The sequence below is a fragment of the Miniopterus schreibersii genome, assembly GCF_964146895.1.
Source record: "Miniopterus schreibersii genome assembly, chromosome: 7".
NCBI classification, from domain to species: Eukaryota; Metazoa; Chordata; class Mammalia; order Chiroptera; family Miniopteridae; genus Miniopterus; species Miniopterus schreibersii.
The window spans coordinates 43481676-43506261 of NC_138108.1; the positions used below are offsets into that span (position 1 = coordinate 43481676).

At 33.3% G+C, this 24586-nt stretch overlaps 1 protein-coding gene across 1 annotated transcript in view; it reads right to left on the reverse strand.

The window, feature by feature from the left end:
* Positions 1–24586, reverse strand: part of UBR3 (ubiquitin protein ligase E3 component n-recognin 3) — a 142744-nt gene that overhangs the window by 43013 nt on the left and 75145 nt on the right. The window contains exons 19-25 of the mRNA XM_081143397.1: positions 23875–23971; positions 17710–17851; positions 14391–14495; positions 13005–13178; positions 12809–12841; positions 10757–11217; positions 5121–5209 (exon numbers count right to left, since the gene is read on the reverse strand). Of these exons, the coding sequence (XP_080999523.1) occupies positions 5121–5209; positions 10757–11217; positions 12809–12841; positions 13005–13178; positions 14391–14495; positions 17710–17851; positions 23875–23971 (1101 nt within the window). The remainder of the gene's footprint in view (positions 1–5120; positions 5210–10756; positions 11218–12808; positions 12842–13004; positions 13179–14390; positions 14496–17709; positions 17852–23874; positions 23972–24586) is intronic.

The window sequence follows — 24586 nt, forward strand, 5'->3', positions numbered from 1 at the left end:
TCATGAATCTTTATTACCTCACCTGTCGCCACTGCAGCATGCAAGAACCGGGACTGGGGTCATTATCCTGATGACTTCTGTGAATTGCCTTTGTTTGCTAGCAATCATGTCTGCCTGATCCCTCAATTGTTCTTCCTGTGCCCTGGCTACTGCCAAAAAAGGCCATACCTTCCAAAAAGTAGTAAGATTTAGGACAGGGAATCAATAACTTGCAGACTAATAACAATTCAAATTTATGATCTTGAATATAACTGGTCCCTAAGCATTGTTTATCAATCTTTATACTTAGCTTTGATGAGCAACATCTCCCAATCTCCTCAGCAACTATTCCAAACCTCTGGTGGCATTCTCTCCACTCAGCAGAACTCACATTTTATTTAACCCTGAAAACTAAAGCAACCAAGTGATCACCTAAACTTCCCAGTTTCCTTACCCCAATGAAACTTACCTCTATTTCCATCCACCTCTTTTCTCCTTCCCTCCAGTCTCCTCAGGAAATGAGGTGGCCATTCTCCTATTCAAGACAACACTACCTAACCTCCTCTGGGTGCTTTGCTTAATCAATTCTTTAGAAAACTGTTTTTGCTTTATCTTACTTGGGACTGGGAAGCAACAAATAAAAACAATTTCTAGAAGTATTATTAACATTCCTTAATTCCTAAAGTTGCAAACAAATAAACCAAACTGGACATCAGACTGGTTACAGGACTGCTCTCAAGTGGCTTCAAAACACAGAACTTTGACTCTATTCCCTTAGAGAGATACATTAAAGAACAAAATTATATGCAAATAAATTTTAAAATTTTTTAACTAAATTCAAATAATTTCATTGTTTAACATAATATCAAGGTTTGTATTTTGAAGTTATTTTCTTTGTAGGGAAAAGTAATTTTCTTACATATAATATATTTGAGTAGGAGAATATTCTTAATCCTAGGACATGCATGCTGTAATATTTAGGAGTAAAGTGATATGAAATCTATAACTTACTTCACTAATAGAAAGACAGAAAACAAGGAAGTGCAAGAATAAAGAAAAATGTTAACTAAATGAAGGTTACATTTGGTATATGGGAATTTATAATACTATTCCTTTAGTTTTTATGTACACTTGAAATTTTTCTGCCCAGCCAGTGTGCCTCAGTGGATGAGCATCAACCCAGGAACCAAGAGGTCACCGGCTTGATTCCCAGTCAGGGCACATGCCCAGGTTTGGGGCTCAATTCCCAGTAGGGGGCATGCAGGAGGCAGTAGATCTGTGTTTCTCTCTCATCGATGTTTCTATCTCACTATTCTTCTCCCTTCCTCTCTCTATAAAATCAATAAAAACTTTCTTTTTTTTTTGAAAAAAAGAGAAATTTTTCTTAGGAAAAAATTGCATGTGCAACATTATCTCATTTTGGTAAAAAAAAAAAAAAAAAAAAATGTATATGCATATATACTTACAAAAAGGCCTGTAAGGATACATGCTAAGTTAGGAAATCTGGTAGCAAAAAATATATATATTATTTATTATTTTTGATTATATGTTTGCTAAGTTTCTATAATAAAAAGTTAATGCTTTTATAACAGAAATTTTGACTTCATACTAATTACAATAATTAGTAAGTATCTAAGTCAAGATTGCGGACTAAACATAGGTTTTTGTCTCTCATTCCTTCTAAAAGAACACTAAAATAAAAGTAGAGAAATACATGAAGAAATATTCCTACAAGAATATAGAAAAAGGATAGAGTTGTGAAAGAGAATTTAACCAACCAACAAATAAGGGATGTCAATAACATTTCTGAATGATTGATTGGAGGAGATGGAGACATGCTGACAGATGAAAGAAAGCCATAAAAGCTGCAACCACCTGTGTACTATAAGAAAGTTACAGAAATGATCTGTCCATTAGAATGTCAACTCTGGGCTTAGAATGAGCCAGTGTTCCCAAGGATAGGAATCATAACCATAAAGTGATTCTGAAAATATTATAATTAATTGAAAGACCAAATGCAGGACTCTACTCAGCACCCCAATTTCTTCCTCAATCCTGACTGAACAGAGCATTCAGGTGAGTTGGCATTTACCTCAGAAGAAAACCAAAGAGAGAAAGAGAGAATATCCTTCTCCAAATAAACTGAACAAGTTGCTTGGAGAGCGGCGGAGTTTCTAGGTAAGTATTAGCATACAGGGTCCCAAGCAAACCAGCCTGCTGTCCTCCCACCCAATCTAAGCCTGACAGTCAACACACCTCACCCATACACACAGACCAGGCAGAATAACAAGGATCACACCTATTTTCACCCCTGTAGAGCAGACCCAAGTTAGCTACCCAGACCATCTCCCCAGGGCAATCGAGGGTTATCGGGCAAGCGAGAAAAACTAGCACCATGCAAGACTAACATAAATTTTTTAAAGTAATTCAGAAGGACAAAGGCTAATTCAGAGAGGAGAGACATCTAACACATTTAGAAAAGCACAAGAAAAAAATTTTATAGACAAAGTACGAACAAGATGCTGGAGAGAAGAAATCTCTAAGCATGCAAAGCAAAAGAACACATGAGATAGAAGATAAAATATTAAAAGAACAAGCCAAAAGATCCAATATCCAACTAGAAGCACTCCCACAAAAAGAGAATAAATATACGGAAAAAAGTATTGTAATAGTTCTCTATTGCTGTTTAACAAAGTAACCCAACATTCAATGGCTTAAACCAATATTTATTATCTCATACAGTTTCTGAGGGTCAGGAATCTGGGATCAGCTTAGCTAGATGGTTCTGCATTGGGGTCTATCATGAGAATGCTTCCAAAAAATAGCTAGGCTGTACTCATCTCAAGGCTTAACTGGGGCTGGAAGTTTCACACCCAGCTCACTCACATGACTACTGGCAAGAGACCTCAGTCACTCACCACACAGGCCTCTCCATAGGGTTGCTCACAATATGGCAGCTGGCTTTCCCCAGAATGAGCAATCCAAGAGAGAAAACAATCAAGACAGAAGCTACAGTGTCTTTTATAACCTAATCTCAGAAATGACATACCATCACTTCAGGCATATTCCAGTGGTCGTGTACACAATTCTGGTGCAATGTGGGAGAAGAGTGCACAGGGCATGAATACCATTGAGGGTCCTCTTGGAGGATGACTATACTAGTTATCAAGAAAATAATGAAAAAAATTTTTCTCCAAGCTTCAGAGATATAAATCTTCAGACTAAAAGGCCATTAAGTACCAAGGAGAATGAAAAAATATCTACCTAGATACAAATCATAAAATTTCATATCTCTAAGGCTCACACAACTGTGAAACTACCACCAGGCTTCTCATCAAATGAGTGGTAAAAGGCAAGGGAGTATTGCCTTAACAGTTGTGAGAGAAAATGTGTATCAACCTAGAATTCTACATTCATCCAAAAAAGCATGAGAGCAAACTAAGGCCCCATGCAGAAATACAAAGAATCAGAAAGATTAGCCTCCACACAGCATTATTATAAATATACTTGAGGCTGCACTACACCAAAACAAGACCAAAAAAAGAGATGATATAAGATGCAAGAAACTCCAGATCAACCCTACAGAGGAAAATTCCAAGGCAATGGCTGTCCGGCATGCCTGCAGAGCAAAGGGCCACAATGGTACAGAATAACACGCAAAGGACAGTATCACTGCGTGAGTAGAACAAGAGACATCATAAAGATACATCAGTTAAGAAAAAAGGGCAGTTGGAAACTTCAGGAGAACAAAAGACAATATAACAAAGTAATGGCTCAAACAGAAATGAGTAAAGGGTGGTATGGTTTTAGCAAATGAGAGAGCTATAAAAAGGAGGCTATACACTAAATACAATCTCCATAAAGTGGTCTAGGAGTCCGGCCACTGGACTCAAAAAAAAAAATTAAATGCATCCTAGCACACTACTTAGTTAGCCCTGCACTCAACAACATTCAAAAAGTCATACTGATTGTTTTCAACTTTTAGAGTCAACCTTTAGATGAAAGCCTTGATTGTGACTGCAAAATAAAATGTTAGCAACCTTGACAATTTAAAAGTAAACAAGTAACAGATAAAAGGTGGAAGACAGAGCTGAGGAAAGCAAAGGTAAAAGGGAAGATAGGGCTGCTTATTCGTTCATTTTATAGAAAGGGGTATGAAGAAACTGGTTATAGATACAACAATTAATAGACAGTATAATTATATTTAATATGTAAAAAACAAAAAATACAATATTTAGAAAGAAGTAAAAGAAGAGATGCAGAAAGGGAAAGTAGCATCAGTAAACTAAACTCTCATCTTTCTTATAAGAAAGACAACTGATTCTAAGTTAATTCAAAAAAACAGATAAGTATTCCTTACATCAAAGTTAAATCCTGAACATAAACTACACTATTGATGTTTTAGAAGACACTATGCTACATCTGGACTGACCGCCTCTCCACATCTCTTCCAGACACTGGTTATGTGCACAAAAGTACATGAGAATGTATATGCATGTGTGAATGCACATATGTGTATACATTTCAACTAAATGCCACACTTTATTTTCTTTCAGCATTTTGGTCTGAAAACGTCACTGGAATGCACAAAGTAGTCAGGGAAGGGAGTATCCTGGTTAACCAAAGACTGAGATTAATTGAGATTTGATCTATTTCTCCAATGTTTGTAAAAGATTACTCAAATCAACCTACCATCATACAGGAAAACGGCAATGCCTGTCTTTGTACAAATGCAAATGAAGTGAGAAATGCACCTGATTTTAAGTAATACTAAAGGGTGGCAGAAGTAGGAGGCACTAAATGTATTTGAAAACTGTTTTAAGGATCTTAGGATAATTTCACACACACAAAAATCAGAATAAGTAAATGTATATAGGTGAACCTCACAAATCTAAAGGAGAATTTAATAGAACAGCAGGGGAAAACTGTATTGCTACCATCAGAAAGAACTTTCTAACTGCAGCTACTCAACAACAGAATGGACTACCTATAATAAAGGTCTGATCTTCCATCACTCCAGTTTAAATAAAGACCTGAAATCATCTCTCTGTAATGTTTAAACTGATGAAAGATTAGACTAAATAATCCCTAAGATAATAACTGTAATTATCAGAGTTCTAAGTTAAAAAATTTTGACTTACCAACATCCATTGCAGTTTCCATAAAGCTTTTCTGTCGTGAGGCAAACTCTGCAAGCAACTTTTGCTGCCTCTCTCTAGCCTTTTGTCGCCTAGATTAAACAGAAATAAAGTGATAAATAACAGACATATGAAAGGCTTATCTATTATCTATCAGGAGTATATAATGTATGAAAAGGCCTTGGTACACAGTTGAGAACAACATGAACTATATATTAAATTTCATGTAAGATTGTCCTTAAAAGTATTCCACTGCTTTAAAATGGTTTGAAAATCACTGGCTTAAAGATAAAAATAAAATCCAAGATTTATTTTAAAATGTGAAGTAATAATTAAAGTAGAAAATTTGGGTTTCCAACAACACAATTTCCTAAGCATATGTCGGTTGGTAGCAAGAGCAAAAAGAGTCTTTTTAGCAAGGAACTAAAAATTTAACCTCAGGAACAAATAAGAGCAAGCTGATGGCTAGAAGAAGTTATGATGTTTAAATATAAACAGAATCTAAAAGATAAGAATAGTCACATTTAGTCTCACCTTAATAAGAGGTCTCTCCTACTAGAGAGTGAACACAAACCAGGAAGTTTCCCATTTTCTACTAGAAAATACCCCAAATTTAGTTTATTTTGGTTGAAGTAAAAGAATATAAAAGAGTCTCAAATATAACATAAAGAATAAAACTATATTTCAAATCTAAGTATGAATATTCCTTTGGATTAATTCACTATATTCCATTTATTTTAGATCCCTTATCTACTTCCAAAGAATATTTTGAAGCTGGTAAAAAAAAAAAAAAATACAACAGGACTATAACATAAGAATAAGAAAATAAAAGTAAACTAACAAAGAAAGGAGATAGACTCTTCTAGATTTGGGGATGCTAACAATATTAGTGAGCATTAAATTTTAACCCCAGCAAGGAAAGATTCAAATATAATTTAAAACAAGAGGAGAGGGAGAGGAAGAAGAAAAAGAAAAAGATTAAAAGATGAGTTAAATATTAGCTCATTACAAGAGACAAACTGTTTTATTTAAACAAAACTCAAAAAGGGATTTATCATAGCCCAGGATACAAAGGACACTGAAAACATAACGAGCCCTGGCCAGGTTGCTCAGTTAGTTGGAGGCAACAAATCAATGTTTCTCTCTCACATCAATGTGTTTCTCTCCTTTCTCTCTCTCTCTCTCTCCCTACTCCTTCCTCTTTCTCTAAAAATCAATAAAAATATATCCTATAGCAGTTTCTTTTAATGACCATTTATTATGTCTATACTATAAAAGTCAAAGCATTTTATTAAACTGAGATTCTAAGGGAAACCTAAAAGAATTATTATTTTAATCTGAAATGATTCAAGGATATGGAATATAGAATTTAGAAGAATGAAACGCTAATAATAATTTTTAGAGTATTCACACATTTGATCCCATCCCATTAGTGGAGATAATCACAAACATCTACAAAGCTAAGTACTGTGGTCCACCTTACCATGAGAAGTTACATATTCATGCCAATAATGTTTAAAAGATTTTTAACACTCCTTTTTCTAACATTTACTTCAAATATAAGTTAGGATCCATTTAAGAAAAATCACTTTATTATTTTATAACTATAACTCATATGCTTTACATTGTTTTTGAGCTAAAATATTATCCAGGTTGACCACTCACCTTACTAATCAAACTTATTGGCGATTTCAGAAAAAACTAAATCCACTCGTGCCCTTTCTTCTCTTCCTGAACATGGAGGATGGCCAGTGGCCTACCACAGGGTGTCAAAACGCAACAGCCTGGGTTTTCTTAGGAAGGCATTCTTGTGTGGTAAGATCACAAGAAATTGGTTACATAAAAGGAAGCTGATTTTTTTTAAGTAATATATATTAAGGATTATAGGTGCCAAGTTTCTCGCTGTGGGAATGTTACAAATATAGAAAGAGGGAAAACAAGAATGACTCCTAGAGTACTGAATTGGAATTGGAATTATTAGGATGAACTCACAATTTTTAATACCTTCCCCTACACTCCCTCCATCCACCCCCTTCCCTTCTCCTTCTCCTTCTCTCTCTCTCTCTCTCTCCCTCACACACACACACACACACCACACACAATTTTCCCTAGCTCTGACCATTAAGAGGTCAGAATAGCTGTATCTCATCAGAATGAACGAGTGGATTGTGTTTTCTTATACCATTCTCTACTAAAAGTAACCAGGACTCCTTGGAGAAATGGCTGATTCCAAATACAAGAAAATGCTCAAAGAATGATGGGGATAAATCAAAAGAAAATAGAAATCAGCTTGAAAAGGCTGACGGATCAAACCTAGAACAATTTGAGTGTCAAAATGAGTAACAGACATATGAGATTGCATCCTATAAAACAAAATAGGAATCCATAAATCCAAACTGGTATAAATAAATGAATGAATGAATTCAAAGATGATGAGGAACAGGTTATTGCAGCTCCTCAAAGTATCTCACCACAAATTCTGTATTAATGACAAAGTGGGGGGAAAAGGTAAGTTGACAGTGAAGAAGTCTGGCACGCACTCCCTTAATCAAGTGATCAAAGTTAATCACTGATAATGAAACAAACTAAAATCATGTGACACCTAATGAGATGCAATCAAAAGAAAACAGCAACCCTTCCTTGATATTCCTGCCAAGGATGCATAACTTGATTCCATAAGGGGACAGTAGATAAGCCCAAACTGAGGGACATTCTACAATGTCACCGCCTTGTAATCTTTAGAAGTGCCAAGGTCAAGAAAATAGAAGAAAGATTGAGAAAACTATTTCATATTGAAGGAGATCACAGAGACACAACAACCAAATGTAATGAGTAATTCTGAGCTGGATCTTTTTAAATGCTATTATAATAAACACTATTGGGACAACTATCAAAATTTGGGAGCTAAGGATTTTAACATACTCAAATAAAATGTCAATTTTCTTATTTGGAAAGCTGTATTGTGATTATTTAAGAAAGTGCTCTTTATTTCTTGGAAATACACACTGAAGTATTTCAGGGTAAAGCAATTTACTCTGAAATGGTCCAGGAAGTTCTCTGTACTATCCTTGAAATATTTTTGTAAGTTTGAGATTTCTTCAAAATAAAAAGGTTTGAAAAATTAAATCCATCCTCAAAAGACAAAAATTTGCCAAAACAGAAGAAACGGAAACAAACAAAAATATGCTGTAGATGCTCAAAGCATTCTATGAGACCTCCAAAAATGCTATAAGCAACAACAGCCTTGACAGGATGCACGTCTGGTCTCCCATATCACTACTTCGTAAATTTATAAGTTTAGTATGTTTCTTTAATTAAAAAACCCAGCTATGCCACTAACAGTTCACCTTTAAACATGTACATGTACATTTATATTTAGAAAATATCCACAATAGAATATTTCAAACAGCAAATCCATAATCAAACATAAGAAAGCCTCAAATGTAACTGCTTGACACCAGTATTAAAGTGCATTTCTATTCTGCCTCAACCACATGAGCCTGGAAGACTGCGAGCTCCAGGTAATTGTGGCTGTCATGCTGATTTTTGCCTTGTAAGACTGAGCAGAGAACCCAGTCAGTCTAGACTTGGACATACAGAAACAGTGGGTGAAATAAATGAGTATTGTTTTAAGCTGCTAAAAAATACATGTCTATGCTAGCTTTCTATAATTTCCAGAAAAAAGTGTTATTTTTCTCTTGTGAATTTTGTCTTAATTTAAGTTATTCCTTTCTAAAATTGGGCATAGATATGAATAAAGACATAAACAAGTTCCGGCAGATTCAATACAACTCAAGAATTTTCCATTATTACCCCAGAGGTAGAGACATTGAGGTTGCATATTATTACAACCATCTAAGGTTTCCTACTTGTGTCTTGTTTTCTATGGAGTTAATCTATTATGAAAGTGATGCCAAGTTTGTCTATAGGTCAAGTACTTGGGAATGGATCATCATTAAGTACTTGTGAACTATTCTGCCTTTATTATGAAATTTAATAAAAAATCCAAAATAAATTGAGAAAAGACAATGTGAGAAGCATAGTGAGATTCAAATAGTTCATCTTAATTCTTAGCTGTCTGCTACAGAATTAATTTCAAGTCCTTGTCAATACCATCACCACTCAAAGGAAATAAAGCCCATTACAAAGAAAGCCTTAAAATTTTTTTAGACTATTATTTATTATAACAGCATTACAGCTTTTGTAAAAATAGCATCTGAACTATGTCCTCCAGTGTCACCACCTATTATGAGTAATAACCACAAAATGTCTTTAACCAAATAAAATAAACTTTGACTCACTGAATGTTTTATCTTCCTTAAAAAAAAAAAAAGACATTATTCTATAACCAAAAGAAAAAAAATCACCAATTTAGAAGAGGTTAACAAAAATAAAAATTTAACTCATTTTAACCTTCTATTTTTATCAGATCTATTAAATTCTAGGCAGTTACTAATTCAAAATTAATGAACTATCATCTAAATTATGTTACTTGTAATAATTCCTATCATAAAGTACTATGAGAAATAACTTTCCTAAATTCTTAAAATACTAAAGCCTTTTGTGTATACTTCTAACACAAATTATCTATAATGAAGTCACATCAGCAATAAAGTACAACTATATATGTGACTAAAAATGCTCCTGATACAGTTGCCAAATATGATCTCCTAACTATAAGATCAAATGGGACAGCCAATCTTATCTGAACTTTTGCAATCTTGAGAAGTTTCTTCCTTCCTGAACCTCCTCCTGCCTTCTCTAATGCTGCTGTCTGGTTTTCCTCCTATTCCCCACTAGCCAGCCCTTTTCAGTCACTTGTGTGGGTACTCCTTCCTTGAGTCCTACATCAAGTGTTCTCTTACTGTATACAACCTTCCATATACAAGGCTTTAATTATTACCTATGTGCCCAAATCTGTAGCTATACCTCAGAATACTCCCCTAAGTCTCAAATTTATTTGACTGGACATCTTCACCTAAATGTCCCCTTAAACTCAGTAATGTACAAAACTGAGCACATCAATTTTACTGCTAAGCCTGAGCCGCCTCCTATCCTCCCTTATCTTGGAAAAAAGGAATATCATCCTAGAAAGATTTTTTTTAATTTATAAATATCATGATTTAACAACAAATTAAAAGCAATCTAAAGTTCCAAAAGCTAGAGCCATATGTACGTTTTAAAACATTACTTGTTTAATAACTAGTGATCATACATTGGGAAGAATGGAAAAAGCCAAAGGAACTAAAATTGTCAGATTTTTATTTTGAGATATATATTTTAAAAATTATTTTCTGTTCTCATTTAAAATTGAATTAATAAAAGTTTTTGAAAACAGCAGAAGAATTATTAGATTCCCCATGGTAATAACAGAAGTAGCAATTTTCCCCAGGGGCCTACAAGTTTAAGGCATTAATTTAATGTTGAAGTGAGAAACTTGTGTTTTCTCGGCACCAACTCAAGCATACTATACACAAAAGCACTAACTATGTTTGGTTCCATTTACCTTACAAACCAATCAGCTACGATTATAGCTGCTAAACACCCAGGTGATTAGCCTCAGATGATCAATTAAGGGATGCTATATCAAATCTTGAACTGTACCATTCATGCTTAAAACAGTCAAAATAAAAAATTACCTTTCTTCTTTGTCCAATGTTTTCTTCTCTGCTGTAGTGACTTTTTTGGGTGGTACAGGAGGGGTCACTTTTCTACATATCTCTTCAATGATGCGTTTGTTCATTCTGCTTTGCAATGCAGCTTTTAGTAAAATTCTTTCTACTGCTGTTATACCATCTCCATGACTATATTTAGGAATTTCTGGTTGGATTAAAATTTCTATGTCATCAAGCCAAGGAGGATAGTAGGAGTTTTGTTTTCCTGAGAGTTTGTGGTGAAGTTTAATTAGCAAAGACAATATGCTTTCTTTAATTTCCAAAATAGCTGTAGTTAACTGTGGAACTGAACCAGGAGCAGACCACTTATTTGAAGTTTTGGGACGAACCACCTGATTTGCTTCATTGCTACTGCGATTGATGATCTCCTGAAACTTCTTTCTACGCTCTGCTACTAAGCTGAAAACTTGAGCTGTACCAGAATTCTACCATTAAAAAAGAGAAAGAAAGAAATCGAGAGAAGTCATTCAGTGTCAAGTTTAAAAACATATTAGTACTACATTTTCCAAAGGGAATTTTCAAAGTTTCATCCAAATATTTTTAATAGATTTTCTCTCTAAGGAAATCTGACTCTTCGCCTCTCTTTCCTAAATATACTTAGACCCACTCAATCTGAAAACAACAATGAGGAGAAAAGAGATTATCCAAGATAACACCTCTTGTGCAATCTCCAGGGCCTATCTACCAGAGAAAATAGACAAAGCTTGAGTAGTATCTATAGTCATATTAAAGAGGAATTATAAATTAAGTCCCTCACCAGTTTAAAGGAAGAAAAACTGTTCTACCCAACATTCATCATGAATACTATACTCACTTCTAAAAAGACTGTTATATTTTCCAGTTAAGAATAAATTAATTTTTTTCTAAGTTAATGAATCTAAACTGCTAATTAATTTCACTTTTAAGGAAATTCTAAAGTGTGAAAATTCTAACATATATGCTTAAAATTACTAACATGAAATATAAAGATGAAAAATCAAATTGATGTTTCATATTTGAATTTCACTATAATTTGTTATTTGAACAGATTTTTTAAAACTATCTTTCTTAGTTTATTTTCTAAATAGCTTTTATGCTAAAGCAGTCAAGCTGCACTAGGGCTCTTAGAAATCATTTTTTAATTAAGATACAAGGCAGTCTAATGGATTTCATTAATTTTTTAAGCAAAAATAGAAAGAATACTCAGATACTAGTTGAGCTTTAATGAGTTAAATTATAATATACACTATTTTTTCAACATCCAAGCTGTTTTCCAAAGTGTTCTCTATCAGCATAAGAGGCAAAAGCTGCCTCTTATATGGATTCCAATATTTTAATCAAAATGCTTTATGATGTTCACAGCAAGAACATACTGTCAAAAGGAAAGAAATCTCCTACAAATAGGCTCTACTATGAGAAATGTCTGATTCAATGTTCTCTATTCACAAAAATATAGATTGTAGGAATCAGAAGTGTTTAAGTTTAGTTATTTGGTATGTCACTGCAAGATATTTCATTTCTGCTTTTTAAAAATTAATTAAGCTACATGCAATGAGACAGATGATTTCCAAAATGAGTCCAAATACACAATATATGGAGTTTAAGATTTGGGGGCTTATTTTATCAAAGTTAATTAATTGCCATAGAAGCAAAAAAAAAAATTATAAATGGGCATGCTACCAGCAATTAAAGATTAAATTTATTTTGATTTAGGAAACATTTATTTTTAAGTTGTTAGTAACAATGCTAAATGTAAACAGACCCAAATGTGCTGCTTATAATTGGTCTAAAATACTTCTAACACTAAGAAAAACCCACTATTAAACACTCAGTATTATTTTTTAATAATATGAATTTTCTTTGAAATTATGCCTAAATCACTATATAAAAAACACACACGCATACATTAAAGAAACATCTTTTTAAATTTAACCATATTAATTAAACATACACATACACACACAAATACTTCAGTGTTTTTCCACATTTCCAGTTAAAGCCATATTGCTAGTTAATGCAAATATCACATACATCTACCTCTCTTTGAAGAACTTTAGGCCTTCGTGAACTCTGGCAGATTAAAGGAAAAAGATAGAGGCAGAAGTTGCTTATGTATATCAGAGGAAATAAAAGACAATTTATAGTTATCTACAACCACATGTTGTAGATCTAAACAATATATCTATCCCAACATACCAAAGCCTTTCCTTTTCTTTCTCTCTTCCACACTTACTTGTAAAGAACCCAAGCTATCAGAGCTGGTACTTGCAGGTGAGTCTCTCTTCACTTCAGGAGCAGTCTCTGGAACTCTCACTCTAACATAGTTTATAAAGTGTCGCATGTTGGATACTAAATTACTGCCAGGAAACCAACTGTCATGACAACGTTCTGGTCCACACACTGATGCCTAAACATAAACATAATGAATATCAAGCCTTGTCAAGTCAGGTCTAAGTGGAGAGGAAACAAGCTCAAATAATCATCCACTGTTTGTCATATTCCTAAATCCCTATAGCCTCATCCAGATATTATAAAGTGCTAATAAAACCAAATCCAAACACAAAATACAAGAATAAATTTCTCAATACTAATATGGGTAAATTCAATGGAAATCAGCTAAATTTCTGCTGAAAAAGTACATTTTTCAATCTGAAAATACTTAACAGTACAGAATATTTTTCATCACTCATTAGTAATAGCTTATCATATAGTCAAATAATGGTAATTTGAAGTAATTGTGGAAAAAAGTGTGAACATCACCTAGAAGTCTGACCTAGTCTTAGAGGAATCTTAATGATTCTTTAATATCTACAGGAGAACATATGTTGATTCAACTTAAACTACAAAGTACTGCCTAGTCTTTTTGTTTTTTGCTGTGGTGTTGTATTTTGTCTTTTTGGAGGGAGGGAGTGAGGATAACTTATATTTTAAAATCAATTTGTACAAACAATTGATTTTATGAAATGATACTTCTAACATCCTTAAACACCTTAAATTGTAACTTAAGGACTTTAAACATTCTCCCATAAAACACTATTCACTCCATTAACTTAAAATCTTTACCAGCCCAGCCGAGCATGGCTCAGCGGTTGAGCATCGACCTGGGATCCAGGCGATCAGGGTTCGATTACCGGTCAGGGCACATGCCCGGGTTGCAGGCTCGATCAATGACTCTCTCATCATTGATGTTTCTATGTCTCTCTCTCCCTCTCCTTTCCTCTCTCTGAAATCAATAAAGATATATTTTTTTAAAAAAAAAATCTTTACCAAAAAAATTTGCTACTCAAAAATAATCCCTACTCAAATTATTAGACTTTCTAGGCTGATTATTGCCAGTAATCAGTGTTATTACCATAACATCAAAAATTCGTTAATGACTTTTCTTAGATCTATGTTATGAATTTATAAATTTCAAATTCAATGATTACATAAGTAGTTTAATGTATCAGTGACACTTCTAAAAAACCCTGAATTTAAAGATTAAAAACAGCCTTTCCCAGTAGTTCTTAAGAAGATTATATATAAGTAGATGATTTCATAAATACATTTCAAGATGACACAGTACTTTTCTTAAGGCATGTTATAACTTTAATGTTTAAAAATATAAGAAACTACTTACCTCTTCATCTGATTCCTCGTCAGCTGAATTTTCGAGTCCTAATTCAATCAGATATAAAACCATGCAGAGTACATGTTCTGACAGATTTTGATGATCATTCAGTATCTTTAAAAAGGGAAAAAATGCCTCATAATTACTTTTTTCCACAAATACATTTCATTTAAATATCCAAAAATGTTTTAATGTTATATATAAAAGTAATATAAACATACATATAAGTATATAGCATAATCAAACATGTAAGTAAGACTACATCTTGGTGAAAAGACAAACTAAAACTAAAACCAAAAATGCAGGTTCCCTTGCAAGATCACACAGTATTTTAAGCAATATCTAGAAATAAGAGTTCACTGATTTCCTAAAGGTTAACACATTAAAGTCCACTAAATCTATTATTATAAATATACTAGTATCTAAAAAATAATTTAACAAGAATATTTTACATCCTAATTTTCTGACACTCTTCTACTGATGAAAAGATTATCAGATAAATAAGTTTGTTAAATAGGATAATTCATGCAAATGTGTTTAGTACAGCACCTAGCATATAATTACGAACACAATAAATGTCTATGGAACATTAATGGTCTTAAAATCTATCTCTAAAATTAAAGTTCCAAGCCCGAGTATTTTGTGCAATTGCGTAAATGTGTATGTTAGTGTGTGGTTTATATGGGTGAGAAAGGAAAAGAAGGCAAATGGTTAGGAAGAGGCTTCCCTCGGGAAACATCAATAAATCTGACCTTATACACGGATTACACAGCACAAGCCTTACACATCTTATGCAGGGTTTAAGGGCTAAACTACACCAATTCAATATGATGCAACAAACTACTAACCAAAATGGACTATCAGCTATTATGTTGTCCTCATTATAAAAAAGCCATCTAGCCACATGATGGAAGGGGTAAGAGAAAAAAATTCTGTATGGAGTGGCACTGTCAGCTGTGGGTGAGATTGCAGAGAAAGAAAAAGAGAACAGCCTAAGCAGAATCTAATAGAAATTGCCTAAATGGCTGAGGGGACTCGAGAGGGCTTAGTCACTTATGAATCTAACCTATTGTGACTACAGAATAAAGACTTTAAGTGCACTTACTTTCTGATAATTTTTTTGACTACTGAGAAGACTTTTTCATTCATCTTTTTGTGGTAGAGTGATGAGGAGCAGAGACTTTCAAACCCTTTTAAAAACCTGATTTTTTTAAAATATAAATTCTGTTTATATCTTGCTATTTGACCTTGAGCAACAGACTCTGGCTTTAATTTTCTCACTTTTAAAACTGAAATAATAGTCCAGAATTGCTGTGAAAATTACATGAGTTAATATGTGTGACTTGCTTAGTACAGTATCTGGCAATTGGTGTTCAACAAATAGCAGGTTGGTGGTGGGGATGGTGGGAGGAACAAGAGCAGCAGTAGGAGGGGGTTGAAGGCTGGGAGGAAACAGAGGTCATCCTTTCTAATCTGCTACTTTATAGAGAGGACACCAAGGCTCAGCTGCACTCAGCTAGTGTACGAAACACTAGAACACAGATTTCAGACTCCCAGTGATTGTCTATCACTACTACACTGCCTCCTCTTGATAAGTAAAAACCACTACTAACTAAATTCAAATATATTTTGGCTTGAAATCCTGTGACATTCCATCTTACATCTTCAAATGAGTAACTTAATGGCTAAGGAAAAAAAATCATTTATTAAATGCAAAAACAAATTAAAATGATTTTTCTGGGGAATTTTATTAATATGTTCTATATTAATGTTTTTTAACATTTAACATGCAAGAAGAGAAAATGGTTTACTGACATTGATTTTTAGCAAGTTGACCTGCCAATGCAATGCCAATGCAATTTTTATATTAAGCAAATAAAAAGGTTGAAAAATATAACTTGAAAGAACACAAATTACTCACAGTAAGGCTTTTTAGTTTTTAAATCATGAATTACTGACTTGCTACTTATTAATTATAACATTGCTCAGATTCATCCTCTGAACTGGTTATTTAACCTCTAAAACTCAATAATCATATCTGAAAAATGAAAATAATAACAGAACTTTCACTCATAAATTTTTGCTAGAGTTAAAGTAATAGATGTAAGGATATATAAAGCATTTGAAACAAAATCTGGCACTAAATAAACTTTCAAAAATGTCTGTTATTTGTAAAATAAATACAAATATCATTTTAGTAAGGAAAAATATTTTACTTTTTTAATGAAGAAAAGAAAATTTTAAATCATTTTACTGAATAATCCTCCTGGAAATTAATAACGATAAGCCAAGATATTTTTTGAAGCACATGTCTAAAATCTTAACAGGAGTAAAATGAATAAACTGGTCATAGGGTAGAGTTGAAAAGAAAGGGGGGATACAAAAATCTAAAAGCATTATTTCATTACACAGCAAACATTAAGAAAAAATCTAAAGTATTTATTTAACTAAAGTTAAAATACATTTTCATAATTTAAAAATGTATATGTAGTTATTGGAAATTTGAATAACAAATATGCTTACTTTTCTTTTTATGTCTTTGAATTTTTTAGTTTTCAAATTCTAATTAGTAAGAACAATAGTTTTTCTTTGTACCTATCTGTATGTTCATTACTTCTATAATTACTTGGTAAATGTCTATAGTAATTTTATCTATGTAACATGAGTATAGTTATCTTTTATCCAGATTAGATCATAAATATGCCTGTTTTATATATACACACATACTCCACAATATTATGCATACAATTTTTGAGTACACTATTAATGTTAGCCAAATAAATGAGTCAGTTCTATATGAAAAGACCCAAGAATAAAACAAATTCAAGGTAACAAGAAAGTAAAAGTATCCTCTTTTGAGTTTCTAAGGTATTTCACAAAAGCAAAATCTTAATGATGTCACCTAGGAACCCATTCATATCCCTACAAGTCACATTCCTGATCAGAGTTAAAAATCTAAGAGAACAACCTTAAGCTTAGTTTTGTCATTTTAGGGGATACTGGTGGTTGTTCGGTCCCTGTTGTCCTATCCTCCTATAATCTCACCATATTTCACTTCTTGTTCTACAGAAGACATACATAAATATTCCTAATCTGAAACTGGATAACATAAATAGTTTCCCACAAAGAATGGTTTAGTTATTCCATTATTTTTAAATTAGAATTCACACACATGTGAATATAATATGCTTTCACACATCTTAAATACATAAATACACTTTGCTTTATAAATGGTACTTTTACATAAATATTATCCTTTATCCCCTTTATTTGAAAATTTTGAAAATAAATTCTAATCCGAGTCTTTCTATTCAAATTACTACTGTACCTTGTAAAGCAGAGTGAATAGCACAATGTGTAAAGTTTTACAGTGCAAAAGTCTCATGAGACCTTTATAGCTGGAATGGAGTGCAGTCCTTTTCTTATAGGGAGGCCAGGGATTTCCAGGGAATTTTCCACTCTGTTTTAAACTGTAAAAATAAAACAAAACTAAAATGAGGTGATAGACTCAAGATTAAATTGTAGTTTAAACAGTGATTCGTACTTATTAATTTTGTCACATTTTCTATGCAGTACTATTTTTTTTTAATATGTTTTTATTGATTTCAGAGAGAGGAAGGGAGAGAGGGAGAGAGAAATATCAATGATGACAGAGAGCCATTGATTGGCTGCCTCCTGCACACCCCCTACTGGAGACTGAGCCCGAACCCCAGGCATATGCCCCAACAGGGAATCTAATGGTGACCTCCTGGTTCACAGGTGGATACTCAACCACTGAGCCACGCTGGCTGGGTATATGCAGTACTATTTTTAATCAAACTGCTTTAAAATGATATATGGGCCCTGGACACTGTTTCTTAGTGGTTAGAGCATCATCCTGTACAACAAAGGGTTGCAGATTCGATTTCTGGCCAGGGCACATACCCAGGTTGGGGGTTCAATCCCTGGTCAAAGCACATGCTGGAGGAAACTCATCAATGTTTCTCTCTCACATCAATGTTTCTGTCTTTCTCTTTCTCTCTCTTTCTCTCTCATCAATGAAAAAAATATATCTTGAGGTGAGGATTAAAAAAAAAAAGCTGCCCTGGTCAGTGTGGCTCAGCTGGTCATCCTGTGGACCAAAAGGTTGCTGGTTCAATACCTGGTCAGGGCACATGCCCCAATTGCAGGCTAGATCCCCAGCAGGGGGCATGCAGGAGGCAGCCAACTGATGTTCCACTCTCAAAGCAATGTTTCTCAATCCCTCTACCCTTCTCTCTCTAAAATACAATAAAAAATCATTTTTGGCCCGGCTGGGTGTGGCTCAGCGGTTGAACATCGACCTAGGATCCAGGCGATCAGGGTTCAATTCCAGATGAGGGCACATGCCCAGGTTGCAGGCTCAATCCCCAGTCGGGGACGTGCAGGAGACAGCCAATCAATGACTCACTTATCATTGATGTTTCTATCTCTCTCTCTCCCTCTCCTTTCCTCTCTCTGAAATCAATAAAGATATATTTTTTTTTTTAAAAATCTTTTTTGAAAAAAAGCCAAATGGGCATCTGTTCTCTCCACAATGAACATTACTGCCTTCTGTACTGGATAAAAATGAGTGGAGAGAGCTAAAAACTAAAGAGAAATATGAAGAGGAAAGTGTTAACAAAGGAAAACAAACAGAAAGAATACAAAGTAAAGAACTAAGCAAAAAACTTTCCAGTTGTCCCCTGGCAGAGTAACTCAGTTGGTTAGAGCATCGTCCCAATACCAAGGTTGTGGGTTCAATGCCCTGGTTGGGGCACATATAAGAATCAACCAATGAACAAATAAAAAGTGGAACAACAAATGGATGTTTCTCTCTCTTTCTCTCTCTCTCTCTCTCTTGCTCTCTCGCACACGTGTGCGTCCTTCCCCTTCCTCTCTCTTTCTAAAACAATCAAAAAATTAAAAATTATATATTAAAATATATATTTCCAGGTGCAACAACTGAACAAAACTGATAACCTAAAAATTCTGCCACTATAACTGGGAAAGTTGGATAAAACATAAAATATAACCTTTTGAAAGCATATTTAAAGTCCCAAAAAACAAAATAGAGTTCCCCCAGGTATCAGGAAAAAAAATTAACAAGCACTAACACTGTGTTTGCCAATGGTTTTAAACTCTTTCAGCAGGCAGATCTCAAGGTGCTGGACTCACACAAGGCTCAGAGATGGAACTGAGATCCCACATAAAGCTGACACCTGAAAAGCTTTACCCTCAATGAAAGGATAACTCACAAGAAGAAATAAGAAAGTCTGTCTCTTCTGTGATAGAAAAATAACAGACTCCTAGGAAGATAATAATTATGAACTTGTATGCAATAACAGCAGACTCAAAACACAAACAGCAAAATCTTAGAGAATTACACAGAGAAACTGACAAATCCACAAGCATAGTAAAGGAAATTTAACATACTTCTAAAAGAAAGCCCAGAAAAATAAATTAGTAAGGATTTTGAAGATTTTTAACAATACAATTAACAAGCTTGAACCAAAGATTAAAAATATCCATTAATTAGAGAATACACATAATTTTAAGTGCACTTAGAACGTTTATAAAAACTGACAAAATAATAAGATGCATAGTGAATCTCAACAAATACAAAAAGAACGAATATACAGACTACAATCACTTATCACAAAGCAAAGAAAACTAGAAATCAACTAAAAGATAACCCAAAACCCCAGACATGTAGACATTTTATAACACTATGCCCAAATTACCCCTACATTAAAGCTCCACAGGCACTGAGAAAGCTCTTCATAACAAGCAGCCAGAATTATCAGACATCTGAAGAATGCCTCTAACATAGAAGCTAGACACCAAATAATAGAAAACTCAACTTAAAGGAAACAGATATTATAGAGGTGTGGGGAGAGCCTTAAAAATAAAATAAAAATTATCAATAACTACCAAAGAAATGAGCTGCATCTATGACTCAAGAAGAGGATGCCATAAAATTAAGTTTGCATTAAAATAAAAAGGATTCTATATAATAGTATAATAGCTACATATAAGCATAATTTTCAAAACTCAAAAGCTTATGATAAAATATTTCAACTATTCTATTTTGTTTAGCATAGAGAAGCAATTTTCAGTTTTTATTTTCTTTGTTTGCTTTAAGCACTAGCCCCTAAATAGGCTGCACCTACATTAATAAAGTGTTCCAAAATAAAGGTTATATATTTGTTCAAGGCAGCAGGTAATATATCATTTTGACTGCTCTTTTCAAAAGCATTAATGGAATCATGCAAATGAAAAGCTACATGACAGCAAAAAAATTTTAAGTGACTTAAGCCGACATCTAATTATTGACTAATTTGAGACCAAAATGATATATATAAACTCATATATCATACTTTCGAACTTGGGCCAGCAGCCATTAACCTTCAAGATGAGAGATGGTAAACAACAAAAATATCAGAAATTATAGTTTCAAATATTACTTTCCGGCTGAATTTAAAACAGCCACTGTATAAAAATCATGTTTGTCTTTTCGAAATGGCCTAGACAATAGTTCCAACACTGCAATTAACAAATATATTTCACTGAACTTCTCTGAGTCACAATGTCCTCATACATAAAATATAACAATGAATTGAATGATGGTTTTCCAACTGTTGGCTTGTTTTGTTGTTGTAGTCTTGTTTTTGTCTTCCTTTTAAAAGCTGACCTACCCATTAAGAGGTATTGGAAGCATGGGAGGGAAGCAGGATGAGTCATCTCTTACTATTGCCCAACCCACTTTTCCAGTGATGGCCCCCAAAACACTTTATAGAACCTGGATAAAAGATCTTGAAGGCCTTTTCCAGCAATAAAATTCTAAACATTTAAACATCACATAAAGCAAATGGTTTATTTTCACTTAAACTCTCAGCACAAATTTTTTTTTTAATTTACGTTTCATTATTAGCAATCATTGCCTACAAACTGCTTAGCACTAAGCTAGATTCTGAGGACATAATAGTTCTCATTTATCCAATTGTTTTTTACTATTATTCTTCAAAAGACTTGTCTATTGCCTTCTTGCTAATAAAAAGTTCAAACTCAGTAAAATCAACTTAACCACATTTTGTCCCTTAAAACTAAAAGAAAATGAAAATGACTAATAGCCAAGTAATATGAAATCCTACAATTCAGTTACTTTCTAGTTGTGCTCTAATAAGAACTGAAACAATCAATAATACTGTCAAGTAGTACAGCAAATAAAAGATATAAAGGAAGCAGATATAAAAGATATAAAGCAGTGTTATATTTCACAAACAAAATAAATTTAAAAAAAAAAATAAGGTTTACATAGAATCACATTTCTTCCTAGGTATGCCATTTACTTTATTAGATAATATTTATTTAATATTATTAGATAAATATAACAGATTGCACATAAATTTTCAAAGATTAATTTATAAAAAAATAATTAAAAGGTTGTAGTCTGGAGCTCGAGAGTATATTTATTTGTTATCTGTCATTATTGTTTTATTTAAATACACATGTCTTTTAAAACAAAGATTTTCAAACTGCCAAGAAACACCAAGCACTTCAGAAATATCTCTAAGAACCTATAAAGATACGGTACAAGAAACTCAAAGCCAAATGGAGGAAATGGGAGAAATCGAAAAAATGAGCAAAATGGGAAAAAGGTAAAATAAATAAAAATAGCTCTGAGGATATGGTTTCCTCTGACTATGTGAAGTTGTTTTAAGTCAAAATACGCTACCTTTCTAAACAACTAATAACACAAAATAGATTTAAATACAAAGGGAACCTGCAAACAGAATAGATTACCTGTGCGTCAGTATAGCTCTAAACCAGGCTCCTCAACCTTGGCACTAGTGACATTAGGAACCAGATACTCTGCGGGCAGACCTAGCCTCTACCCATGTCAGCAACACCCTCCTCGTCAGTCTTCAGACAACGCCAAAGGTCTGTGGAGGGCGAAACTCCGCCCTGGTTGGGAAACACAGGTCTAACAAAGCTCAGCTGGAAGTCTTCTACTAGAACAGTAAAAGATGCAATTCTGATTGCTTCACAGAGGCCTCGCATACAACAAGCATTCAGTAAATGTGTAGTCACATTAAGTGTTCAGTGACTTTCAAGGCCTCAAAAGTTTCAGCCCAATCCCACTCCAAATTTCTATTTATTACAAAGTAAAAGAGAATAATAAAATCTACTATTATTTAATTCTTATATAATACTCAAATGACCAGCCACCACCATTACCCCCTGGGGAAAAAAGGCAGAACCAGCCAAGATAACAGTATTCATGAAGACCACATTAGGGTTTTCCATGCAAATACTTCCTCCCACCCATCTTTTCATTTTTCAATGTGAGCCACTCAAGTTTATTTATTCAACAAACATATTCTGAATGCCTACTATGTGCTGGCACTGAGAGAGTTACTGAAAATGTAAAAGAGATATACAGACAAAAGTGCCTTCCCCCAGGACTCACAGTCTAGTAAAAGCAAAGAGTAACAAAACCACATGATAAGCATAGAAAGAAATTGCTAAGAAAGCAAAGAAAGTAAAACTTCAGACTATCTCCCCAAGGGTTTTAGAGAAAGGTGGGGAGAGATGCTGATGGGTAAACTAGGGTTTGCTTTTGTTTAATTTGTTTTGGGGGGTTGTATGCTAAAATTGGCACTACAAACTTTCTTCAAATATATCTGTGATGGGTCTTAAATTCAACATATCTCTATTATTGCAAAGTGTTGGCAAAAGAGAAGTTTCAGTTATACCTAACACATTTACACTTTGATAGTTATCTGGACACATATTTTCTCAAAATTAAAGACATCTGTATCATTTTAAATTTGGTTTTTAAATGTTTAACTTAAGCTTTAGAAAAGTACAAGTAAAAAGATGATAACCTATGATGTTCAGAAATATAATATTAATTACTTACTGAGGTTTACAAATAGGTGGAATTAATACATTTTAAATAGTCTACAACAATAACATACAAAATTGAATTCATTAAAAAGATATCCTTCAAAACTTTATTTTCTGCAATCATCAACATTTTAAACTACTTTAAAAACTTACAAGTAAAAGCATTTTACTTTGGATATTTTCCCAGTTAACAGCAATATTACCACACTTTTTGTAGATACCCATCATCTCTGATGTCAGACTATTTTATTCTCTTAACTTGTGTCTCCACTAGTGGTTTAAAAGTAGAACAACACAAAACAAGCTTCGGATTTCACTGATCAAATAGCAACTAATTTTTTTATTTATGTTTATTGGTGATGTTTTATAAAATTTCTTTTTATCAGATTAAAATCAGATTTTAGGTCAAGATCTTGAGAACATAAAATCTCAGCCAGATTAGTTTTTCAATCTTACAATATTTTCTTCTCTAAAGATTGAGAGTATACTTTAATGAGAGCATATCACATTTGTGTTATAATTAAAATTCTTCTATATAAATACAAAATATCCATTATTATACTAATTAATATAACGGACTTACAATGCTGTATATCTGTCCATTGCAGACTGCACGTCTCTACGGTAAACTGTTCGAAGAATGACCATGACGGGGTCAAACTCCTGATCCCAGACTTCAGCTATTATTCAAAAGAAAGTAGAAACAAAACACTGACTTCATAGGAATAAAGTCAATCTCTAATGACTAATTACATTTAGGTATATTTTAAATGTAAAAGATGGGATAATTTAATTTGATATATTTGCTTTAATAAGCTTGATGTCATGAATACTTTCTAAATCAAAAATCATAATTTCATCATCATGAAAGTTCTCTTAAATTCAGCAAGAACAAGTGAGCAAAATTTTTATAATATGATAATGCTTCACCATAAAAATTTAGTTCATTGGGTATTTTTTGAAAATTGTAAACTAGAAAGTAAGAAATACAATGCACTAACACTTTTCAAAGTTGTTATGGTATTGACATACCGAAATTGATCACTGGCCTCCTTACCTTCTCCATAATTAGGAACCACTATCCCATGTGTGATTGTGTATACAATTGGTGGTATACAAGATGATTTTAAGTATTAACTATACAAAGCTTTTTATTTGAATAATTATATAATCATATTAACATGTATTAGAAAATTGTACATTGTAAATAAAACCTGTGATCTCACTAATAATCATGCATGGGATGAGGCAAAGTTTAAAAAAGTGAATTCTATTTAAGAAAATACAGCATACTA